General features: G+C 40.8%; 1 protein-coding gene across 1 annotated transcript in view; it reads right to left on the bottom strand.

Moving 5' to 3' along the window:
* Positions 1 to 24,461, bottom strand: part of LOC121942083 (protein sidekick-1-like) — a 268,045-nt gene that overhangs the window by 161,644 nt on the left and 81,940 nt on the right. The window contains exons 2-4 of the mRNA XM_042485177.1: positions 9,809 to 9,965; positions 6,918 to 7,024; positions 4,671 to 4,818 (exon numbers count right to left, since the gene is read on the bottom strand). Of these exons, the coding sequence (XP_042341111.1) occupies positions 4,671 to 4,818; positions 6,918 to 7,024; positions 9,809 to 9,965 (412 nt within the window). The remainder of the gene's footprint in view (positions 1 to 4,670; positions 4,819 to 6,917; positions 7,025 to 9,808; positions 9,966 to 24,461) is intronic.

Here is a 24,461-nt window from a genome sequence, read left to right as displayed (position 1 = left end):
CGCTCACGTTTCAAAGGTTTAAATGCCTGTGTCATGTCCTGTGAGCTATATTGTGGCTAACCAACAAACTGCAGCTGAAACTGTAATAAATATATTTGGAAAGCTGGGCTAGTTATCATCTGCTAAAGGTTAAAGAAATAACAGTGACTGTCAGAGGTGTGAGGAAACGTATCATGTGAAATACTGACTTTTGAATCTCTCACTGTCTCAGTTTCTCTCTCATCTATTCGAGGAGGGGAGAGGTTATCCTGGACACTCGATAGAGTTAATTGAGATGGGCAAATGATTTATATCAAATTACTGGAAGTGACATTCCTCCCTCTTTCTGCTTAAAATTGGTAGATGGTCTAAATAAAATATTAAGTATATAGCCTTTGCTGTGTGAAACAGCATCTCCTCTTTTTATTCCCAGAATGTCACTAACATTGTATTTCATAAAAATGTGTTAATTTCTTATGACTTCAGTGGAGGCAGTCAGGTATTCAACAGGAACTGTGTCTGCAGTAAAGAGCTCAAAAAACCCATGAATTTAATGGGCTATCTTGATAATAAAATGCATAGACTGTGCATTTTCTAGGCAGGATGTGTTCAAGTTTTTTTCTCAACTTAATTAAGATAAAGGGCAAAGAGAAATGGCACCAATGTAGCTACATTCAATACATATACTGGCTTCAAGGCAGGCCACAGCATTATCTGTGTCGTGATGATTTGGCCAGACCTCGCAGCCGACTGCACCTGCCAAACTGTGACAGCCAATTGCTCATTTTCAAATCATACTGTGTTTTAAATGCTCTGCTAACCTGCTGCTGCAACCGTTACATCAGCGCTTACTCTGCAAACTCTGCAGCCACCACTGCTTCAACTCAGCGTTCATTATCTTCATTTAATGGATGGGGATCTTCAACAACAAATCTATACCGCCACACTGTTGCCCCCCTAGTTCTCTGTTTTTTTGTCAACATAGATCTACAGGCTCTGTCAAGATTTCCATTTCTGTCAGGATGAAATTAGATAAATAATATAAATATGGGGGTTATAGTTCCTCTTCTTCCCTTTGTCCTTTTCCTTAACATAATGGAACTGTTTTCATCGAGAATAATCACTGAAATAATAATGAGGTGTGGCTGAGAATAAAATCACGTCACTATGAGGTGCGTAAGCATCCAATAAAGTTATCTGATTATGTGATGAGGCTCAGGTGCGTGAGAGCATGGCAGTTGATTGAGTGCTGTGAGTCGTTTTAGCTCAGAAGAAGCCAGTTCTTTGGAGTACTACTCCTGACCCTCTATGGCTTTACACCACTACAACTACAACTGTGTTCAGGGGTTCATCCACCAACTGCCTAAACTGAACTGAAATATCAAGACGGAGCTCACAACTCACAAGTGCAGAGACTAGTGCTGGCAAAGCCCTCTCTGTGCGACCCGCTAACCAAAAGCCTGCTAACCCAACAAGCTAACCTCCTCTTGGCTGTTTTCTCATTTTGAAAATCAGTCCATCTGCTTCAGTTTCTTTCCCTGACTTTTCTACACACTCCAGGATAGTGAAGGACTTCTACCAAACAGATAATAAGCACCATTATCAATATTTATAAATGATGACAGTGTCTTGCTCCCCTCAATGGCTCTTTGCAGCATCATCTCTCCACTAACAGAAGGTTCCTGCAGCTTCAGGCAAGTCAGCATTAAGGCTTTTAGGACATTTTTAACGGAAAATGGAATTTAATTCAAGAACAATTTTACAAACATCAAATTTTAAAAAAGAATTAATTGAGATAAATTACTCAGGGTTAGGGACAATTTTACCCAAACATTTCTTGTAATGCAAAGCATGTAGTCCATGAGCAAGGACCCCAAATTTGGGCCATGGTACCATCTGGGGGAAATAATTCTCATCGTGATTTTTGGCAAGATATACACCCCTAGAGCTAGAAAATATGTGATAGCATTGCAGTGGTGGTAGCTTTCTGTGTGTTACCACTTGATTTATAACCCCATGTAAAAACACACTTTTAAAAACTATATATAGAACATAACAGTTCAAACTGATAGTTCCTTCTTCTTGTTGACACTGCCTCTTTAAAAATTGGTGGGAATAAAGTTCAGACTACATGATTGTCAAGTAAAATGTGAAAATCAGCATCCCTACTAATGTTATCTATTACTGGCAGTGAAAACATGGTGCCTATGCATTACATAAGATATCTTCATGAAAGATGTAACACAAATGTTTCCTCTGTATAGCCTAAATAATTAATACCATGTTTATATATATCATACATGATTTATTATGACATTCCATAAACTATATAGGAAACCCGCTATTATAAACTTATTCCTGGAGTATATTCTTCATTTACAAGAGGAAAAATATCACAACATTGATAAAACTTATATGGATTTCGTACAAAAACGAATTAGTTATTTGAATTCCTTAATAAATTCTTTAAAAATCTATATGACAATATGTGACACATGGTTTAATTGACTTTTCCAAAATAATCAATTGACAATACTTCTCTAAAAAGTAAATGATTTACTTAAAATTAGGCAAAACACAGTTTTCAATGTAGACATTCTTTAACAACATTTTATGAAAATCGCTTGAACTATCATTGTGACAAATTTCCATGTTGAGGGATCGCTGATGACCAAATACCACTAGGTCAAATATATATGTGGTACTTTATACTGGCCACTGTTCAGAAATGAATATTTTACAGTAGTGTCATAAAATGCATCAGAGCACACATAAAGCTATACCACTGGTGCAATGCTATCACATCTTTTTTTTTAACTCTAGAGATGTATACCTTGCCAAAATTACTATGAGCATTATTTCCCCTCAGATAGTACTGACCAACCTAAGTGGCTCACAGACTGATGAACTTTTTGGTCAAGTTATAAAGATAATCTACTTCAAATGTTTAAAAAAAAAGACTGTTTTCTTTTATCCTAATCTGCATGACATTAATGTGAAGATCATTTGGTGAATTACTTAAAGAACAGATATTACAAAACAGTTTGAAATTTTACAATGCAGCGTCAGAAAAAATAACATTCATAATATCCTACTCACTATGTCTTTCCATTTTTAAGACTTGTGAAAGATTGATTTAAGACGTTTTAATGCCAGTTAAGGCCTTATTTTAGGATGAATTAATTGAATGAGTTTTAAGACTTTTTTAAGGATCCACGGGAACCCTGCAACACCTTTGCCTTCCAATGGGGTCTGACAACACTTCTAACAAGACAGTTCTTTCCCAGCATCTGAGACATGAGGTTGGACTTGCACTTAAACGCATCATTGACCACTTGAGAATTCAACAAATGTATCTGGATGAGGTGTGTGGGAAAGAAAGACAGTCTGGGCTGCTCTGTATGCCCTGCTGTCAATCCTACTTTGATGTGTTTAAGTGGTCATTAAAAATACTGACAGACAGGTGCTTATTTGTAGCATTAGGAGCCTTCATGTCAGACTTCAGTCTCTTTAGTTATTCATTTTTTGTGTCTACATGCTTGTAATAGTGGTTGTAGCGCTCTTATTTGTGGTGTATTAGTGAGGGGCACTGTGTTGGTGATGCTCTGACAGTAAACGCTTTCAATGCAGGCGATGTCTTGTGCAGCAAAATAATTGCAGTCCACCATCATTAAGCGGCACTCAATGAAGCCCCATTAAGTTAACAGGACATTTTCCATGTTCATTCAAATTAAAAAGCAAAGTCAAACTTGGTGTGAACCAACAACAAAAATGATAAAGAAAAAAAATGTTAATGTAACCTGACTCCACAAAGCTTTCTCAAAAGCGCTTGTGGGGTGGCAACTGTCATTAAAGGAATGAAAAAGTTGCTGTCTGGCCATTTACGTGTACGGCAAGGCCACTGACAATTTCATTCAATAACACACAGGGGAGCAGTTAGTGTTCTTAATGGGGAGTTAGTTATATTGGAGTGTGAGAGCAGCCTAATAAAATCACTGAAGGTCTCTATCTCAACACCTACTTTTACTGATGAGTAGATTCAAACAGGTACATACTCTAAAATAATTTAAGACACTGCCTAAATTTATAGCACATTACTCTGAAAACCTTTCACAACAAACCTACACGTCCCCACTCTGTCTGAATAATTACATTATTAATACACTGTATGGACATTTTTCAAAATAACGACAGTGACAGGATAGCTGTAGTCGCTACAGAATAATATGCAAATTACAGGCATTTCAAAAGGAGCCAGACAACAGGATTAAACAAAAGACTGTGAAATACAGCTTACACAACACATCCAGGGACCCTCATATCTCTGCTGTACAATTAATATAAAAGAACATCTCCCCTGCACCTAAAATTGCTTAATAACCTTGTAGATTAGACAAGAGAAAACGATTTGATTCATTGAAAAATCCATTTTATCTTCTCCAGATAATGTCCCAAGTCTTTTGTACAGATGTCTAATGAAAAGGGTCAGTTATCTAAATGGCTTATTATTCATAACAATTGGTGTGCAAGGATTAAAGAGAACTTTTGTGCTTCTCCAGCATGCTAATTAATACACCACTGAGGGATAAGAACTGTAAAATTTAAATTTTATCTCAAGCAGTATTTTGTTACGCACACTTTATACCAGTGTGTCTGCATAGACAGAGACAGAGAATGAAAAGGACACTTACATTTGGTTGTTAGGGATTATCTTGTGCCCATCTTTGTACCATGTGACGACAGGTCGGGGAAAAGAGGTGAGAGGAGGCTGGCTGATGATTGCTGCTCGGCCCTGAGTCACTGTCTTTCTCTGATCTTCAGCAGAGAAGTTCCCCATAACTAAAGGAGGAAAGAGATACAAAGAGGATGAGAATCAGTACCATAAATTTATATATGAAATCAAGCAGAGCTCTGTTGCACAATTAAAAATGAATCTCTGTTTAGTAAAGCCAAGTTGATTTATTTAAATAGAATTTAAACTCGGGGACACATGTCATATTGAAATTAAAATAATAAATAAATAAACAAATACTTAAATAAAATACATATTAATCAGCATGCTATCGACACCCACTAATTGTAAAAGCAAGGAGGAGGGGAGGTGAACTGTTTATGGGGCTGCTTTTCTGTAACAATAAACATTCAATTGTTGCTAGCTTAACATTATTCATGATGACTCGGCAGAGACGCTCAATTTTTCCTCCTTTGAGAAAACCTTGTTGGCCAAATTAGACCAACTATTGCTAAATCATAGAAGATAAAAAAAAAACAACATTTGACAGTTGGCCCAATCATCCTGTTCAGCTCCAAAACAGTTTCCTTGGTGAACCAGTATCTTGACAAAAATTCATTATCATCATCAAAAAAGTCAAGTGGGTTGAGTCTTTCTGTCAGCTGTCTTTTGTGGAATTTGAATATTTTGCTCAATATATCCAGAAAAGGCAGCTATTGTAAAAGTAAACATCCTCAAATGCATGTTTAAAGTTAACCCTGAATCACAGTATAATCTAAAGTTTGGGGCAAGAGAATTACTTAATTCTTACTTAAACAACAATTTAATCAGGCTTAAACTTAATCCTTGATGGGGCAATCCAGCCTTAATAATTAAAATGGATAATTGGTGATTGGCTCAGCTCTTCTTCACTCAGTCCCTTTGCTACCCTTGCACTAGGAGATTAAAGCTGCGTGAGTGTGAGCTCCCCACTGGGGACAGTTGGTGAGAGAGACACACAGTGACAAGCCGAACTGTTATTGTAGGGCATTTGGCTACAATTTTTCAGCAGTGTATTTACGCTTGTGTGTCCTGGGCCACATTGAGGGACCGCCTACCGAGGTGATGTCCTTGCTTATTGGATTTAAAAACCCTCTGTTGCTGCTGTTACACAGGTTAGACACAGCGCTGAAGGAGCTGTCCCCAGGCCAGCGAACGGCTGGTTCATCATCTGCCAGCTAAACACCAGCTAACACAGCAGCAGCAGAACTTGTTATTAATGCCAGTTAGCGTTACCCATCTGAAGCTAGTTACCCATGTCAGTGTGTGTGTGTGTGTGTGAGCAGAGTCTCATTAACTGTGGCTTGGCTGACACTTAAGCTTCCATAGCTGTAGTCTACTAGCACCTGAGAAGCGAAGAAACCGCGGGCCAAAGTGTGCTTGTTTCATGATAAACAGAGAGAGAGAGAGAGCTGAGCAAATCACCAGTCACTTATTTTAAATGTTTACAGTTATAAACTGATAAACTACATGTTAATTTGTATATAGAGCGAGAAAATTGGATCAGATTACAAGTGGAGTCGCATTCTAATCCCAGGTTTAAACAAACAGGGTGATCAGATCACCTAAGACGCACGTTAATGCCATAAACGGGCTTTGAGCTTTAAGTTCAAACTGCTTATTCAAAAGAAGTTTTTGTACCGAACCTACAACAGCAGCCTGCATTGGTCAGCACTGTCAAGACGGCTTGCTATCAACTGCGCAAATTTGTGTGTCAAAGTTAAAACAAATTTACTTTGCCCCAAGAGTGAATCCACTAATCTAACAATTCAATTAAATTGGTGGATTCCATTATTTTAAATGCTGAAGTGACCGAGCCATTAGTCTTAAAAAATGTCATTTGTGTTTACTTTTTGGGTAAAAGCTTTCCACATATTACATTAAAATATTAAAATCCAACTGAAATTAAAGTGCATCTTTAGAGAGAAAAGAAGAATGTCTGATATATTCAGAAAGACTTTTTTTTACCTCCTCTTCCCGTACCAATAAAATATTAACAATAAATTTAATTTGACACTATTTCTAACTGCAGAATGGGATGACTAATTTTTATTCCAATTTGACATCGAGAAGCTTGCATGCTTGCTGCCGCTGGTTCAGTTTCAAACAAAAATTAATTAAAGATAGCTTCCTTTATTGGTGTGCTAGTATAATAGTGTGTACTCACAGGCCACCTGCACCTCTGTTCTTCTGTGTATGACTGCTCCCATCCTGTTCCTCACCATACACTGATACAGGCCAGCGTCAGTCCTCTTCAGAGACGGGACAGACAACCTTAAGATGGACGGACACATACAGAGCTTTGATGAGGGTGTAATGTTGTACCTCTAGGCTGTAAATAAACAGTATTAAAAGAAGAAAGGCAGCATTGGGATTGATGTTTTGAGACCAACGAGACATAAGGGAAAGAAAGTGGAGGTCTGTTTGTCCATATGTATGCACTCTTGTGTGATTCTCTTTCATGACCTTGATCGGGGAATGGATTCAGCCTAAGGTTGTCAAAGTTCCCCGAAAACAGAAGGGAAGGCGGAGTGCATAGATACAGTACATGTGTGTCTGTGTGTGTCTCTGTGTGTGTGTGTGAGAGAGAATGTTTTTGACTGTTTGTGGGTTTTTTTTCTTACCGAGAGGGGTTGTTAATGGGGTTTTAATGGACTGTGCTTCACTAATGGGAAGCTTGGCATAGGATCTAGGCTGGTGCCATGCTGAACAAACACACAAATGCATATACACACATGCACAGACGCTGACACACACACACACACACACACACACACACACACACATACACACACACACACACACACACACACATTTATTACACACAAACCAGATAGACACAGTAAAACTGGACATCGCTTTGGGGCTCATTATGAATACCAGGACAGCCAAGTATTTAACTCCCAGGCTGTCAGTGTATGCTGCCAACATACACAAACCCACACACACACACACACACACACAAACACCCCAACACACACACACACACACACACACACACACACACGTGTACATCAAAGACTCACACATGCAAGTCCATTTGAATTAGGAATGACACATTACACAGCAGCTCTCATCCTGAAACAGATTTTGATATTGGACATTGCATCTCTTGCTCTGTCCGTGTTCCATTACGTACTTTAATAAGCGTGTGCGGACGAGCTGTCAGTGCATTTTGTGAAATCCCAACAAGTTTTTCTTTTGGATTTCTCACTAAACACAAACTTCAATGTTGACAGGTCCCAATCAATAAAATAATTTCCCAGTAAATTTCTCTGACACAGTCTCAGGCCTGCGTGTGAAGTCAAAATCTCTGTGTGATTCAAGATAAGAACAATTTCAATCAGGTTTTTCAATACAGACAGCTTTAGCACAAATTGATCAAAGCCTCCATGTAGCATCAATCTGAGCTCTGAAATGACTAGGTGTATTTCTACAATTTTTGATTCACTGGATGAGAGTGTGAATACAGAGGAACATGTCATTTCACAGTAGTGCTTAATTTGTAATTTAATGAAAAAATGTGGATATAAAGGTTGAGTATCCCATGAGTCACTGAGTCACTCTGTTTCCCAAGAAATTAATTTTCACCAATGTGTTTGCGCGGAATAAAAATGCAGGTGGAGCAGGTTGCCACATTTTTTACCAGCACAATTAGGCAGCATTTAATGAACATAAGGGTCGGCTAGAAAAAGCAGTCCTTGTGAAAAACAACTCTTTTTGTCAGCCAAAACTATTATACAATTCTGAAAATGATACAGAAGCCTCGTCAACAGTCTTCCTAAAAACAAGCCTATCTTGCCCTCTGATTATTTTATGGCAATTCACCATGTGTAAAACAGAGTGTAGAAAAGAAGAGGCTACTGTTGCTGAACTGACGCTGAAAAGGGAAAAGTAACTGTCTTTTCCATTAATGTAAATCATTTTCACTTACAACGCTGCGCATATGAATTCTTCACTCTCCAGTACATTAAACAGCATAAGAGGTAATTGAAAATAAAATAAATCATATTACATTCTAAAGAGAAGGTGTTGGAAAGGAACAACGAGTGATTCTGTGTGGGCCAGAATTATTTTCAATATGGTAAAATGAACAGAAGGCTTTTATATAGCACCTTTATCCAGATTTCTCTACAACATGTCAAACATTCATGCACGTATGCACACGTGCACACACACACACACACACACACACGTACGTACACAAACACACACACACACACACACCAATGAAAGCAAGCTACTGCACCACACAAGACACCAGCCTAACCTATAAGACCAATTGGGCTTTGTTCCTTGCCTCAGATGCCTTTGATAAGTGGACAACTCCCTCTGCCTGCAAACATTAAACTCACTGTAAAAAAGAATGTAAATAATGTAGAGGTTGTAAAATTAGGCCTACATTTCCAGATGGCCAAACACATTCTCCCTAACACACACTCACTCACTCTCTCAAACTCACTGCACCCTGCCAATTCAGCATAGCCCAGACCTCACCAAACTACACTAGCCAGATCGCTGAGAGCAGTCCAGAGCTACACAACGCCTCCTGGCTCGAACAAAGACTGCCTACAAAATGCTGGCTCAACCTCTCCCTCCCTCGGTGTGTACGCGTTCCCAAGATTCCCTCTATTTCTGAATGATGTGAAAAACAATTTTGTTTCACAGCTGCAGTTTTGCTGAGAGGGATTGCTTAGCTCTTACCAACCAACACACACAGGGACAGACAGAGAGAGGTGCAGAGTAAGAAGAGAAGAAAGAGAAGAAGAGGACATACAGGGAGAAAAGTATACAAAGAAGATGTATTGATTGGTTCTTCTCCTCCTCCCCCTGACCATATACGTACATATTTATGGTACTAATGTAACCATTGATCTTTCTTAGGCTTCACTTTACATATGTTCTGACCTTCTCAAAACACAGTCTGTCACTTGCGGGCACGGCTCTTAGGCTGTTTCTCTATGCCACGGGCCTGACTGAACACATAGAAGATTCTCAGAAGGAAGGAAGCAGCGACATGAAGTCAGACACAATACCAGCCAGCCGGTGATAACTCACATGTACTGTGGTGTCCAGTCCGTGACGTTGCTGTTGTTGAGAGTCCAGCGGTACTGCAGAGGCCAGCTGCCTCCAGCCAGGCAGGTCAGCACCAGTTTGTTTCCCTCCAAAACCAACTGTTGCCCCAGTCCACCCCCTCGCAGGTAGGGAGCAACCTCTGAAAGACAGAGACACATAAGGGGAAATATGAACAAAGGAAAATATGTTTGTTTTGAAAGAAAAAAGACTCCAGTTAAGTTCCATCATTTGCACAAAGATGAACAAAACATTAACGTGCCAATGTGACTTGATTTTACAGCTTCAGACCGTCATCTGCACATTCTGTGATAATGTTGATTATCTTTTTTTAAAGTTTAACTTTTGGCTTTCACTTTTATTATATATAGAGCAGCTTAAGCATGAAAGGGGGAGAGAGAGGGGGATGAATATGCTTTAGGTTGGAGTTGATCCCGCGGTCGCTGCGGCGAGGACATAGCCTCTGTACATGGGGCACCCGCCCTATCAGATAAGCTACCAGGCGCCCAAATAATGTTGAGTATGTATTCATTTATGTGCAGCCAAATTCTAAAAAGTAACTCTCATTTATTGCATCATTATTTCAGAACACCTGAAAAAGGATGTATGTTTGTGAGAGAGAGAGAGAAGAGAGAGAGTGTATGGGAAAGATCTGCAGAAACCTATCCAACTATATTTACCAGGAATTTTTCTGGAGATCCCCATCTCCATTAGTAAGGTCTATCAAAGCATTTCTTTACTTTAGTCATAAGACCTACACACGAATACTGAAAGTATTTCACCTATACAAGAGTGTCCTCACATAAAACTAGGATGTATCTGCAGTACAAAGATGCAAAAAGAGGTAGAAAACCAAACACTACCAGAATGCATGTGTGACATGATGCCAACTGGTCCAAGTGAAACAATGGTGGCTGGTTATCTCATATTAAAGTTAAACAGTAAGCTAAACAAAATTCTGAAAAAAATTCAAGCAAAAAATATGCAACTCATTAACAGAATCTTGGTTTATATTCAATGAGTGCTGCTTAGTTTTACCGTCCATTTTCACTGTGCAGAAAGCAATATAACACCATAGCGCCCATTTCCTGTTCAGTCTCCCACTATTACAGGTAAACAGGGAGTTTTAATATGTTTCTGGAAACATTTTAGTGGACAAGTAAGCAGTGGAGGAACAAAATCTTGATTTATATTCAATCAGCACTGTCTAGTTTACCATATGATTGGATTCCAGTCCAAGTTTGAGAGAAAGAGAAAGAGGGGTGGGTAACTCTCTTGATCAGCCGTGTACTCTTTTTCTGCGTTGTTGGCGGCATGAGAGGCTGGCAAAATGAAAATGCGAAAGTACAGCCTGTAGTTTGAGCAATGGCGCTGGAGCTGAAGAAACTCCTCCAAATGACGTAAATTACGTCATTTGGAGGATTTTCGTCACGGGGAGAAGGGATATCTTGGCACTGGTTAGATGGACGGGAAGCTTACCAAAGTTCATCCAAACATTCTGTCCACATTGTTTCTGATTCAAAGCTGGTTGAAAATCTGCGAAATATCTCTCTAAACGTAAAGTTTCCTCTGCAAAAACTCTTGTTAAGTGTCAGAAAATCTTCCTGTTTTGAACAAAGAACATGGATGTATTTGTAATATTAATATGTTGTGACAGCAGTAATTAAAACTGACTGTCAAAATGATGCTATTTTGATGTAATAACAAACGATGACATTATTTTAATATATACCTGGCAATAAAGACAAACCCTTAGGGGAAATACATGTATGGCACATGATGCATGTCAAAACATTCACCCCTCATTTTTCTATGAAAGCCCACACAGCCACATGCATCACCGTGTCAGCAAGTCCTATTTCCCAGCATCGATGCGCATCAACGGTCCAGAAAAGCAGCAATTCTGTCACAATTATTCCCTGGAACGACACACCATAACTTGACTATTCTTCTGTGTGCACAGAGCATCTGCTGTGTGTTGTGTTGTATCAAATGCCAGCTTATATTTTACTTAAAGCCCAGTGTTCATGATGTACTCTAATAACTCTTTGCGTCTGAGTGGCAAACCAATAAGCATCATCGTGTGAGCTAACTAGTCAACTTATATCATACTTTGGCTACACTGAATACGTAACAGATGTGGACTGTTCACAGAGCAGATGTGCTGCATAATTTATCTTTCTAGTGGCTACACCTGAAGCGGACATTTGGCGTAGGGTTCTGTGAGTCACAGGAAAAACAAATGCTGAGCTTTTGTTTTGGGATTGTTCTTCAATTTTTGAAACAAGCACTGCCCTGTGTAACCTCAACTTCTTCACTAAGTTTGTGCAATATGGGTAAGTTAACATCTACAGACAACAGAAGGCTGTGTAAGGGACAAAGTTACTATCAACTGCCAGCTGGTACTAGCAAAATAAATGAGAATAGGGTGATTAACCCCCCAAAGTGGAGCCATACGTATGTGTGTGTATTATTATTATCATCATTTTATATTTATATATTTTTATATAATTTTCCCCCAGCACTTTTTTAGGTCATTCTCTTGTTTGTTTTTGTTTTCCACTTTTTTTTTGTTGCTTATTTTCAGATAATTTTGTAATGTTTTTACTAATTGTCTTTTCTTTTTTTAAGTGATGTCTTGTTAAGTTGCTCATTGCCTTCTCCCCACGTTTTTTAAAGATATCAAACCATTCATATCACCATATCAACCAATTTGCTCAGGTTTCAAAGGGTTGAATAGCTAAGCCAAGCAGTTGTCACTCATAAGTGTCTGAATTCCAGCTAACATTCTTCATAATCATTCATATTTTTTTCAGGTGAATGGAGTGGAGATAAATCTTCCACCTCATAAATATCTTAGAGTGACCATTATCGCTATCCCTGCTAATAACCATGTCATTACTTATTATTACTTTGACATGCTAGAACAGCAAACCAGTTGCCATGGTAATGAATGACATGTGGCAATTAACAACACCCTGCTGTCTGTTTGAGAAAGTACATTAGCGAACAACACTGACTTAAGTGGGTCTTTAATGCTTTGTATGAACAGAAAGGTCAAACTTCAGTTCGTAGTCACTCTCAACCCAATCTATTTCTAGTTTAGACAATGTTTTTTTCAAATGTAATATGGAATTAATCCGTTAAAACAGTCATACTCGATCAAGCTTTTGGCATGTAAAGGAGCCTGGACTCAGCTGATACACAACATTTTAGTGTTATCACACATGGTTCTTTCCTTCTGCAGCATCTGTAATTTTCTGGTATAAAGACACTGTGTATTAGCACTCAAAGTACATATATTACACTGCTAGACTATCAAGTGTCCAACACAGAGATCGTACAATACTGTACAGTGACAGTGACTACAATACCAACACTGAGTCTCATGATAAGGTTGTTGAATCCCCTGGCCCTGCCTCGCAAGGTATGGTTCGGCAGTAGCTGCTATATAAACAATGCCATCCAGTCTTTTACTCTTGGCTCAGGTGTTCAGACCTGGCTCACCAGCACACAGCATAGAGGCATCAAGGCTAGACTCTGTCCACAGCAAAGAGCTGCAGGGCCTGTCACCAAGTGTTGAGGCCTGGATCCACTAAACAAAAATCTGCATCTGGGTGTATGGAAAGGGGGAAGGGGGGAAGGGGGGCTGTGGACAAAAAGATTTATTCAACCCATCAACCACTTACACACACATACACACACAAGCTGGGTTAGAGGGGGCAGGCTTATCTGCTTGCTACAGTACGTATGGACAGGTCCATAACTCTAAGGCAGAGTTTTACATTCTCTTTCTCTCCCTCTCCTTTTTCCTGTCAACTCAATCTTCTCTCCTCCCCTGCCGTTTCAACAGTCTCAGTTCTGTCTTTCCTCCAAACTTCCTCCCCATTTCCCTTTTTATTCCTTATTCCCTGTGGATGATTCAGGGCCACTTTTTTCTGCCTTTCTCTTTCTCCACTGTTTCTCCCTCATCCTCTCTCTTTGATTGATAGCTGCCCGCCCTGTGCACAAGAGGGAAGTGTTCCATCTAAGCTAGATTTATATGGGAATGTGTTTGTGTATGAGAGAGAGCAAGAAGAGAGAGAGAGAGAGAGAGAGAGAGCAAGAAGAGAGAGAGAGAGAGAGAGAAATGGTGTTTAAGTGTGCATTTGAGCGTAAGGATTTATTTGGAATATTCCGTTTCTACAGACGATGGCTGGCAATGCAGACTCCAATGTCATACTGCTGACCAGCACTATAACTCACCGCTGCCTGTTTGTGTGTGAGAGTGAGTGTGTGTGTGAAAGAGAGAGCAGCAGCAGGGATGCAGCCTTTACAGCTTACCAAATGTAACCCTCAATTAGAAAGACTTGTGCGTGAACACACTGTACAAATAAAAAGATGTGGACGTTTTGCACCTGCCTCCATCCATTCCACTTATCATCCACTTTCTTTATACTTCATCCCCTGTACAGCTGCACACTGCCTCCGTCCCCCACTCCACTCCTCATGGCTGTTTAGACCCTTCATGTACTTTAAAGGGAGTCTATTAGGAAGTACAGATAGAGATTGAGAATACCACATCTGTAGAGCAGCAAAGTCAGCTAACAGCCTGTTTCACTCACTGATGTCAAATGTCTCTCTCTCATCCCTTGCTGTCTGTCTCTCTGTCACTCAATGTCAACTCTGTCTACCTCACTCGTTTTTCTCACCCTAACCTGTCTGTCTTCCTCACAAGCTGTACCAACCGACCACCTGTCTATCTATCAAGACCACCTCCCCCCTTTTCGTTCCTCCCACTGCAGCCTCTTTTTGCCCCTCGGTCTATCTCTGTCAAAGCGTGTGGCAGCTCAAGGTCTCCACTTTTTGTCTCTTCAGGAGGAATGTTGCCAAACAGAGAGATTGGCCTCCAAATGTGACAGGAGAGTCAAGAGGCGAACGTGCGCGCAAACATGCACTCTCCTCCTGCCGCAACATGAGCTCGTCTCTGCTCCCAGGCCGGTCTCATGAAGCTGCTTAGGCAGATTCTGGGGAAGGAATTCAATTTGCCGGGGAGATGAGCGCTGTGATAGAGGAGAGAGGGAGGAGAGGGGGATGAGAGGACAGGAGGAGAAGAGGAGCAGGGTCGCTGCTCCAGGGCTGATAGTCCACTTCGATCCCGCCCGCCCTCTCTCCTCTCCTTTCTGTCTCTCTGCACTTTTACAGTGAGTGTAAGTGTGGTGGAAATTAGGCCCTAAATGACTTGTCCTTTACAAATGGGCCAGTAACGATCATTATTCTTTCATCGCGCTGCATTAAACATCCCAAAATTAATCCTGAATTTTACTGCAACAGCTGTGGCAAGATGTGAGATTTTCTCTGGCTCGACATGAGGTTGAGATGCTGTCTGACTGGTAACAGCACAGGTAAAGGTTTATATTCATTTTTAGGTTGGAAATTTAGATGGTCAAAAAAACCTTAGGCGGTCCAGTTTGCATTCAGACACGCAGAGGAAACCCTGTGGTGTAAATGTATTTCAGAGCTCTGACATAAGCGAGTGAGAGTAAAGGGAAGAAACTTAAGTTGAGCCGTGGATCTTATTCAAACAGTGCCCGCTTAATTATTGGTTGGATGTGTGTGTGTGTGTGTGTGTGTGTGTGTGCGTGCGTGCGTGTACAGTGTGGGAGTGGATGTGTATGTCAGGTCAGAATTAGGGTCACTCACTCCAGAGAAATCACTTTATCTTCATAGAGCTGAACCCCTACTGTGAGACAGGGCTGGCAGAACTGGCTATAGTCTATGAATACTGATTCAGTGATAGCATGTCTCTCTCACACACACACTCACACACTCACCCTTCACCATGGTTTTTGACGCAGGAGGTTGAAGGGGAGAAAATAACTAAATCAGACTCTTTTATTACTAGTAATTTTTCTATGAATAAGCGGGTAAAAGTTGCATAGCTAAGCAGTTTTTTTTCATGGTAACAGCAGTCTATTTGATTATGGGGTGCAAATGAGTTCTACTCCTTTTTAATCTAATAAGTCTGCCAGCGCTTGTTTCAACAGGAATTTAAAAACACTTAATTGGACTGACAGTGTGTGAGGCGAGAGGAAGAATTATGAGTTGAGATTTTGGCGTGTTGTTACCAGTCAGAAAAAGAGGGTCGAAAAAGAGGCTAATTAATTGAACAATGTAAAGTGGAGAGGCTGAGAAATGAGATTTCATTTCCCCAATCGAAGGGTTCAGACAAGTCAGGCGAAAAACACATTACAAATGTATCAGAATTTGGCACCTAAAATTGCTAACAATTGTCACTGATGCTGTTGATGAATACTTACTGTGTAAAGCTGAGAGGAATCAGGATTACTACTGCAACCGAAAAAGACTGGATACTCTATACATGATGACTATTTTCACCAAAATACACAGATTGTTTTAGTCTTGACTTTCAGAAAAGATCACATATTGCACGACTGAGAAAGTACAGGGATCGACACACTGGAGGACAGCTAGAGTATGATTGGAGTCATGTTGTGAGGCACCCCTGCAATCCAAAGCACAAATCTTAAAATGTATCAAAACAGAAATAAAGATCCCTCAATTGCAGTTTGCCTCAGTAATATATCCTGCAGTTTGCACAGAAAAATAGAAAGTAAAGGAAATGCAAAATGTGAATGAAATGGTGGATTGAGAAATGTGGGCAACAAGGGCTCTGCAAAGGGAGCTGTAGGTGAGTGAACTTCACAAGAGGGAGGTGAATTTCAGGTGAGCTGCAGCTCTGACCTGAAAGCTGATGAACTGCATTATAATATAATTCTCTCTCACGGCACGCTGGGCTGTTATTTTTTCTTTTCTACGTCATTTTTCCTGCCAAGTGATGTTGACAGTCATGATTCCAGTTTTAAAACTCAAAATTGTCTAACGAGCCTTCAATAGGAACGATGGGCTGCAACTAGATCGATTAGACTCATTTAACACCACACACTGTCAGATTTTATGACCTGAAAGTCAGAACCAGCTGGTCAGGAATGGAATGGAACCAGTTTATCTTGCTCCAATCAGTTATGATGCCTGAATCATGACTGCAATCAACTTAACAACCCCAATGCAACACAAGTGATGGATGGCTCCCTCTGTCTCTCACACGTCCATTACATCACTCTAACTGAATCTACTGACCAAACAAGATGACAGTTAAGCACAAAACACCTGCTATCTCTGATGATGATAAAATCAAAGCGGCTCTGGTGCTAACTCACTAGGCTGGGGCTCACTCGCTGATCCCAACAGGCCTCATCTGAACTATGAGACAGACAGCCCATGGGCAACTGAACTTCTCTGGACTAGAATCTGGGACAGAAAACAGCAGAAAAGCAGCACAAGAGAACAAAATGCTTTCTCTTGCTTCACCCACTGTTAGATGTAGCAGGATGGTAGGTGTGGCAAACAGGATGTGAGTCTGGAGCTTTGATCAGGAGTTTAACTCATGGCTTTTCAAGTTGGCAGCTGTTTTAATTGACTACTGAATGTCAGACTCGATATGAGAACAAAGCATCACTCACTGAAGACTGGATAACACCCCCCCAACCTCTCTTCCTGCTCAGACAGCCAATCACAGCTCCCTCCTTCAAGCTCCTTCCTTGCCTGCTCCAATCATGGTTTCCACGAGCCTTGACTGACAGCTGTCTGTGAGGAGGTGACAGATGACTGACTGATCCTGACATGCTGATTGGCAGTTGTCAGACCGGCAGAGATGCACACACATACACTCAATGCGCACACGAGTAGATACAAGCTGAGGCGAACAATCTATGCTTAAATAGAAAGATTTCAAAGTCAGCGTGCTTGACTTTGCTTGTGAGTGTGTTTTCGTCTTTGTGTCAAAGACAGTAATAGTATAATGCAGTGAGAGTTATGGTAGATTCGTAAACAACCTCTACAACAAAAGGTTGTCAAAGGGAAACACATTCAGGAATAAGGTTGAGCAAATTGAAGCTTTTTCAATCTGGATTCAAATTAACTCTCTGTTGTGCTCTACATAGGTACATTAGCAGGTGAAAGGAAACAAATGTGCACAATTAATACCTAACTGCATTGACTTTGGCCATTTTCCAATTTGGCCTCTGCTCATTCAGTGACTGGCCAATGTGTAATTCTCTTTGGAGCTTAGTATAAGAAGATGTTAAACAAAGCTGAGAATGAGCAGTTCTTTTAAAATGTCAATTCATTGCTTTCTCTGGCATTTAATAATGTCAGTGTAACTGTGTGTGTTTATATATGTGTGCATATACATACATGTGTGCACGGGAAATCTGGTTGAAATGTCAGTCTTTAATATGTTGTTCTTAAATGTGCAATAACCTGCTTTGGTACAAAACAGCAAATTATGTCACTATAAGTATGAGTGCAGCGTGTGTTTGTGTTCTTGTACTTGCGGCATAGTGAGGACCATAACATGTTTTTAACAACAGAGTGAGGATAATTTTGGAATGAAAGGACATTTTGGCCTGTCATTGCTTCCTTGAAGGCGTGTTTGAGGATTAAGAATTGATTTTAAGGCTCAAGTTAGATTTAGTTGTAGGTAAGGGTTAGGCATTACGTTGTGATGGTTAAGGTTAGGGTAAGGGGCTAGGGAGGGTCTTCAATGGGGGTCCTAAAATACTTAGAAGTACAAGAATTTGTGTTTACTCTCTGAGCCTTGCATGTCTGAGGGAGATGATGTGGATGCATGGGGTCACAGGAGTGCAGGTCTATGGATGGGGGAGGTAAAGGGGGTAATAAATGGGGCAGAAGGGCTGCAGCAGAGGAGTTGGTGAGGGAGGATGGAGGGTTGATATGGGGGGTGATTGATGGAGATCCGAGAAGGGGTGGAGGGGGTAATCAGGTGGAAGAGACTGTGATCAGTGACATTTAAGAGGTGGGCCACACTGCAGGGCACATCTGCTAGGACGCACACACAAACAAACACAAATTGAAACGCACACACACAAACAACTGTCAGCTCCTATCTCCTGATGAGCGGACAGGCGGACAGGAGGAGAGAGGAGGTGAATGGGAGAGTAGGGAGGAAGTGAAATGAATACCTCCTGCTGAGACGGCAGCCTCCTCTATCTCTCTGAAGAAAGTTGTGTGCACAAGTGACTGTGAAAACACCTCAATACTTTTGAATGACACACACAAACACAGGCAAACAATAATTATTCCTCTGTTTTACTCTCCATGCTCTTCTTTTTATCCCCCAGATTCCCCCTCCCTCTGCCTCTATTTTACATCCCCTCATTAAAAACAGGAGTCTTCCTGCAGGTAGATAAACAAACACACACACACACACACACACACACACATTATCTATCAGTCAGTTTGAGTCCATGGACAGATCTAAAGAAGGACAACAGAGGAGTGGTGTAGTGGTGTGCGTGCCACTTGAACCACCATGTCATGGTGGGTAGGGGCATTATCAGTTTGTTTCTGAACCTGTCGTACGCGATCACAACACCACCTTCCCATCATAGCCACTGGGCTTCACACATATACACACACACACACACACTCGACCCAGATCCACACTAATACTGAGAGACTTCACAAACACGACTGCATTCAGACATGTGATAGTCTGATGACACGACTCCAGGGTCCATCTCAGTCAACACATACATGTACACACACAAACCTATACGTGCAGAGTGAGAAACAGACTGAGAAAGCAATGTGTGGTCTTCTAGAGTTGATACGGACCTCAGAGAAAGTTAACTTTAGTATTGTATAACCTCTCTCTTTCTGTCTCTCTCTGTCAGCTTTATGCCAGCCACTTATTTTAAATGTCCCACTGTTTTAGTATATCTCTTCTCATCTTCCACTTTTCAGCTTTATTTTGTTCCTGTTTTGCTAAATTTTTGTCTGCCCGTCCTTTACCAAAGCACAGGTGCTCTTTTTTGTGTGTACGTGTAGTGCAAATGCCCAGGAACCCTCCACACACCTGTCTGTGCTAGCCATCATCCCCTCTGACAGCTGCCACTGTCCTGACCTTGGGCACTGTGGGCTACGTGGTTTTGAAGTGATTGACGAATCGTATCCTTTCATTCATTATTGAAGGCGGAGATCAAAACTGCGGCACCTGGGATATCACCGTGACAGCCCGACAGACCAGACAGAGGTAAAGAGGGGAGGGAGTGAGAGGAGGACGTGGGAGAGGAAGAAGGTCATCTGAGCAAAGAAGTGCAGGTGAGAAGTGAGGGTGAGGGAGGGGAAGCAGCACAGGGAACAGGAAAGTTGGGCGTGCAGGAGGGTGGAGCATCCTAAACAGCAGCATCGCTTTTTTGTTTCACTCTCGCATTCATCCAGAGATCCTGAGGCTCAGTCGGTGTCCAGCCCTCTGCTCACAAAAGGCTTCAAAGGTCTAAAAATAACATTCAAGCCAGACTAACAAGTAGAAAATGGGAAATCAGCTCTCACTTAATAATCCTTAAAATAATGGCATAGTGTTTATTTTAGGTTTGTAAATTTGGATATGGACTTATATTTTTATACTCGCACCTTTATTGATATTTTATATTTGCTCTCATTCCTATTTTGTACTGCATATACCTCAGGATGAACTAAGTTCTATCTCATCATTAAATGCATGCCTCATCTAACTCTTTGCTTGAGACCAACATATCACATGAGAGTCACTGAGGTCACATGTGAGGGGTTAAGTTCACATTACCTGGGATCACATTTATATAGAGAGTACTTGTTTGGATGTCTGCTGTTAGCTTGTGCTGGGCAGAGAGTGAACTGACGTTGAGGAGAATGATTCAGGGGCTGATACCTCAGTAATGTTACTGCCTTTAACCTGTAACATTAATGGCAGCGACAGAAATTTTGATGTTGTTTCTAATGTTAACTTTCCATTTATGGTTTAATACACAAATTTGAGCCTGGTTATTCGATGAAAGAATGTTAATTTGCACTTGTGTTCCGATGTTGGCCAACTTTCATTCCTGTTCTTAAAATAGATTTGTATTTGCGAGTACTTGAGCACTCTATAATAATTTATTATGATTACTTGACAATGGACGTTACATAAAATGCCCAACCTACTCATTGGATGTCTCCGTTTGTTTTTTTTTTAAACAGGTAGCCCAAGTATTTCACAGCTGCCTACAATGCATACTTACAACCAGGCTGTTTCACACCTCCTGCTAATTTAATCCATGCAGCTCTCACAACTCTCACATAAACGACAAATCCAAATCCAAATTCTGTGAATAGAAGAGTTTAAAATAGAGTACCAGGATTAACGAGATCATTCTGCATGGACAACAAGTCAAATCCAGGGAGTGAAACTACAAAGCATACCTTTACACCTAAAAAAGCGATGAGGTTCTGACTGTCTGACGTCACCCCACAAAGGAAATGTATCTAAAGACTGTGGAATCAACCCCGCAGGGAAACACTGACGTCAGTACTGGTGATGAGTAATTTATGCTCTGCTCATTTATACTGTTGCCAAAAAAAAAAATTCAGGCAAGAACCAGGAGCACGTCTCCAGTGTCCATCCTGGCCATACACTCTGAACTTTGTCCCACAGTCTTCACTCTTTCATCTTCCTTTCCAGTCCTTTATAAAATCTGCCTTCATCAGTCTCCACCATCCTCACCCTGTGTTCACCTCCATCCTCTTTTCATCTCTACCCTGTAGCATTGATTTTGAGCCGGAGTGAAGCATAGCCCTCTATTCAAAAGGAGTGCATGTTATGTCCACTGGCTATGCCATTTACCTGTGTTACCTGTGTAGCTGCAAAAAACTTGATAGATTCAAGTTTCACTTTTGCGACCTGCTTCTCTCAGTAGTTCATTCACTGTCTTTGTCCCTCTGCCTTTTCCTTCACACAGTTTAACTAATTTGTTGCAGAGTGCGTGGTAGGCATTTCATTCTGTGTGTGTGTGTGTGCGCACGCGTGCGTGTGCGCTAAAGCCTGCCCATATGCTCGTTGAACACAACTATGTGTGTGCAAATGTGGATGTTTACTTCCTTCTTTCCACAGTGACAACATCTGCCACCAACTGCAACACACACCGTACCCCCCTTCCTTCTCAGACAAGGGCAGCTCAGTGACACACTATTTGAAGGGCAGACTCTGTCTCGGCAAACGTTTCTCTTACAGACTCAAATTAATTCGATAACACTGACAAATGTCCTTGCCAAGATACAATATGACTTTCTTTTCTGAGTGTTTACTTACTTCCACGTTTATACACATATGCCGGAGCATAAGCACAAATATAGACACGCGTAGAAGGTCAGGCATACCTATTCCAGCGCAGATGTTTCCAGTAATAGCAAACAAGTCAACTGATAATGACTAAGACAGCACAGACAGAGGAGTGTTTGAGGTATACGTGCTAGTTGTTTTCCTGAGTAACTCATTGTTTAGCTTTTTTCGATTTCCCAGCATGTCGGTGAGCTGATGGAGAGGGTATTTTTAGATTTCTTTTGGGTAAAAATTTATGAGACGCTTGCGAGGGTGGTTTAAAGAGATGGTTGTTCAAAATATCTTTAATTATCTTGCTGTCACAAATACTCTTTGAGGCAAACTTGAGTTGCACTTGTTTGCAAGTATACTTTTCTCATATTCACCAAAAAGTCATTAATAGCAGTAGTCGTCCCAGTTTAACAAGCAGGGAGGTGGGCGAGTCAGTCATTACTTTCTCTTATCAAGTAAGGATGATGCATGACTGAAGTTCTTCTAACAGCAGGCACACCACATGCTTCTAGCTACCTGCAGTTTTTTCACTGATATCAAGTAGAACACTGCAGGCCTTTGCACTAATACTCACTACAAGATTCAGACGAAGCCACAAACACCTGCAGGAGTGAATTCCAATGGGGAAAATCAACCTTTTCAAGGGTAACTGAAGAGATTCTTTGCCTTGGCTCGAGAGAGAGAGAGAGAAAAAAAAAACATTTCAAAAGTGTCCACACAGAGATGGACAAGAAAACAGTCATCAGCACATAATGCAAACGGACAGGACAACTCATTCAAACTCTGCATTCATGTCAGGATAGATACAGAAACACGCTGTGAATCTGCATCTGTGTGTGTCTATATGATATGAATCACTGGTCTAAAATAACACAGGCCAAATATGATTACACAATGAGTTGTTTTCTTGTCTATTTCCAAATCTTGTTAAAATGCACCTCAGTTTTGTTTTTTCTGGACAAGGGATTAAGATTCTGTGCTTTTGGAAAGTGCATAACCAAGACTTGAAAGGGATGAGGGAAATTAAGTACTTTAGTATGCCTCTTGTGGTGTCTGAATGGGTTACAATACCAATAATTTAACATGTCTGTTATTTAACATCTTTTCTAAGAAGCATGACCATGGATCTACTAGAAAAAAAAAGAGGTTTATCTGACTCAACTTTGCCTTGCACCTCTCTAGAACAAGAAATACTTGCAGTACATCTTTTCACATATACAGGTGTCTCAGATCATTACATAAACACAGAGAATGGGGTCACCATGGGAAATGGTCATGGCAGAAAAAACTGTAGTTGGGAGCAAAGAGCTTGAAGATTTTTTTTTGAATTTGCAATTACAATAGCTTTCTCCACGGAGAACGATACCGCAAACTCGCTCTCTCTAAAGCATTATGGCTGAGGGACAAGAGAGGGTGAAAGAGAGAGATGTTTGAAAACTTCAAAGCCAGTCAGGAATTCAGAGTTCAGAGTTTCATCTTCCTGAGTCCTCTTGCAATTTGTAAGTCAGTGTGTGTGTGTGTGTGTGTGTGTGTGTGTGTGTGTGTGTGTTTGGACCTACCATGCATGTGTGTGCACAAAGAGAAATGTTGCTAACCAAGCAAGTATCTTGCAGTCCATATATGAGCTTATGGATATAAAATGTGCTCATGACATACCATAGAAAATAATTTATAAAGACATAGTCTTTGGTATTCCTTGTCCTAGCTGAACTACAGATTTAATAAAAAGTTATTTCAGGTGAGTACAAACACCATCTCTCTCCTCACTCAGTCTCTTTTCCTCTCACTTCACTGAATGCCCTCTCGCATCTCTTCGATTCCTCCCCCGCCTCCTTTTCGAGCTCTGACCCTCCCTTCTCTCTTTGCCTCACCTAAGCGTGCTGCCCCGTCATCTCCTTCTCACCCCGTGCCTCTCCTCCGTCTCATGCTTTCTCTCTCATGCTGTCATTTAGCGTAGTGGGACTGATGATTAAGCGGTCCATCATGCCCCCTTCCCACACAGTCAGCACTTTTATTCGTTCATTTCAATCTCTCTTGATTTCTTTCCCTTTATTATTTATATCTGCCTTTATGGTTATGATGACATAAAGGTTAGTGCTGAGAAATACTGTACATGCACAGAACAGGTGCAAGAATATCAACAAGTGCACCTTGAAAAATGTTTAATGCCAAGACACATCCACAGACATGTCTAATCTATCTTCTGTATCAGCCGTAGAAAAGAAATTGTTGCAGGTCAAGACCTGCTTTTCCTTTAGTCTGTTGATGATATAAACAAGCGTTCTGTCTCCCTCTCCCTCTCTCTTTCCCTCTCCTGGTAATGTCACATACCTGTATTAAACGTGACACTCTAGTTAATCCACATTCAGTCAGCCACTGCATCTCCTGAACGCACCCTGCACCAATCCAGGTATACAGACCTGAGTC

The sequence above is a fragment of the Plectropomus leopardus genome, chromosome 4, assembly GCF_008729295.1.
Source record: "Plectropomus leopardus isolate mb chromosome 4, YSFRI_Pleo_2.0, whole genome shotgun sequence".
Classification (NCBI taxonomy): domain Eukaryota; kingdom Metazoa; phylum Chordata; class Actinopteri; order Perciformes; family Serranidae; genus Plectropomus; species Plectropomus leopardus.
Note: the sequence above shows the minus strand (reverse complement) of the source record. Positions and strands in the feature narration are given on the sequence as shown.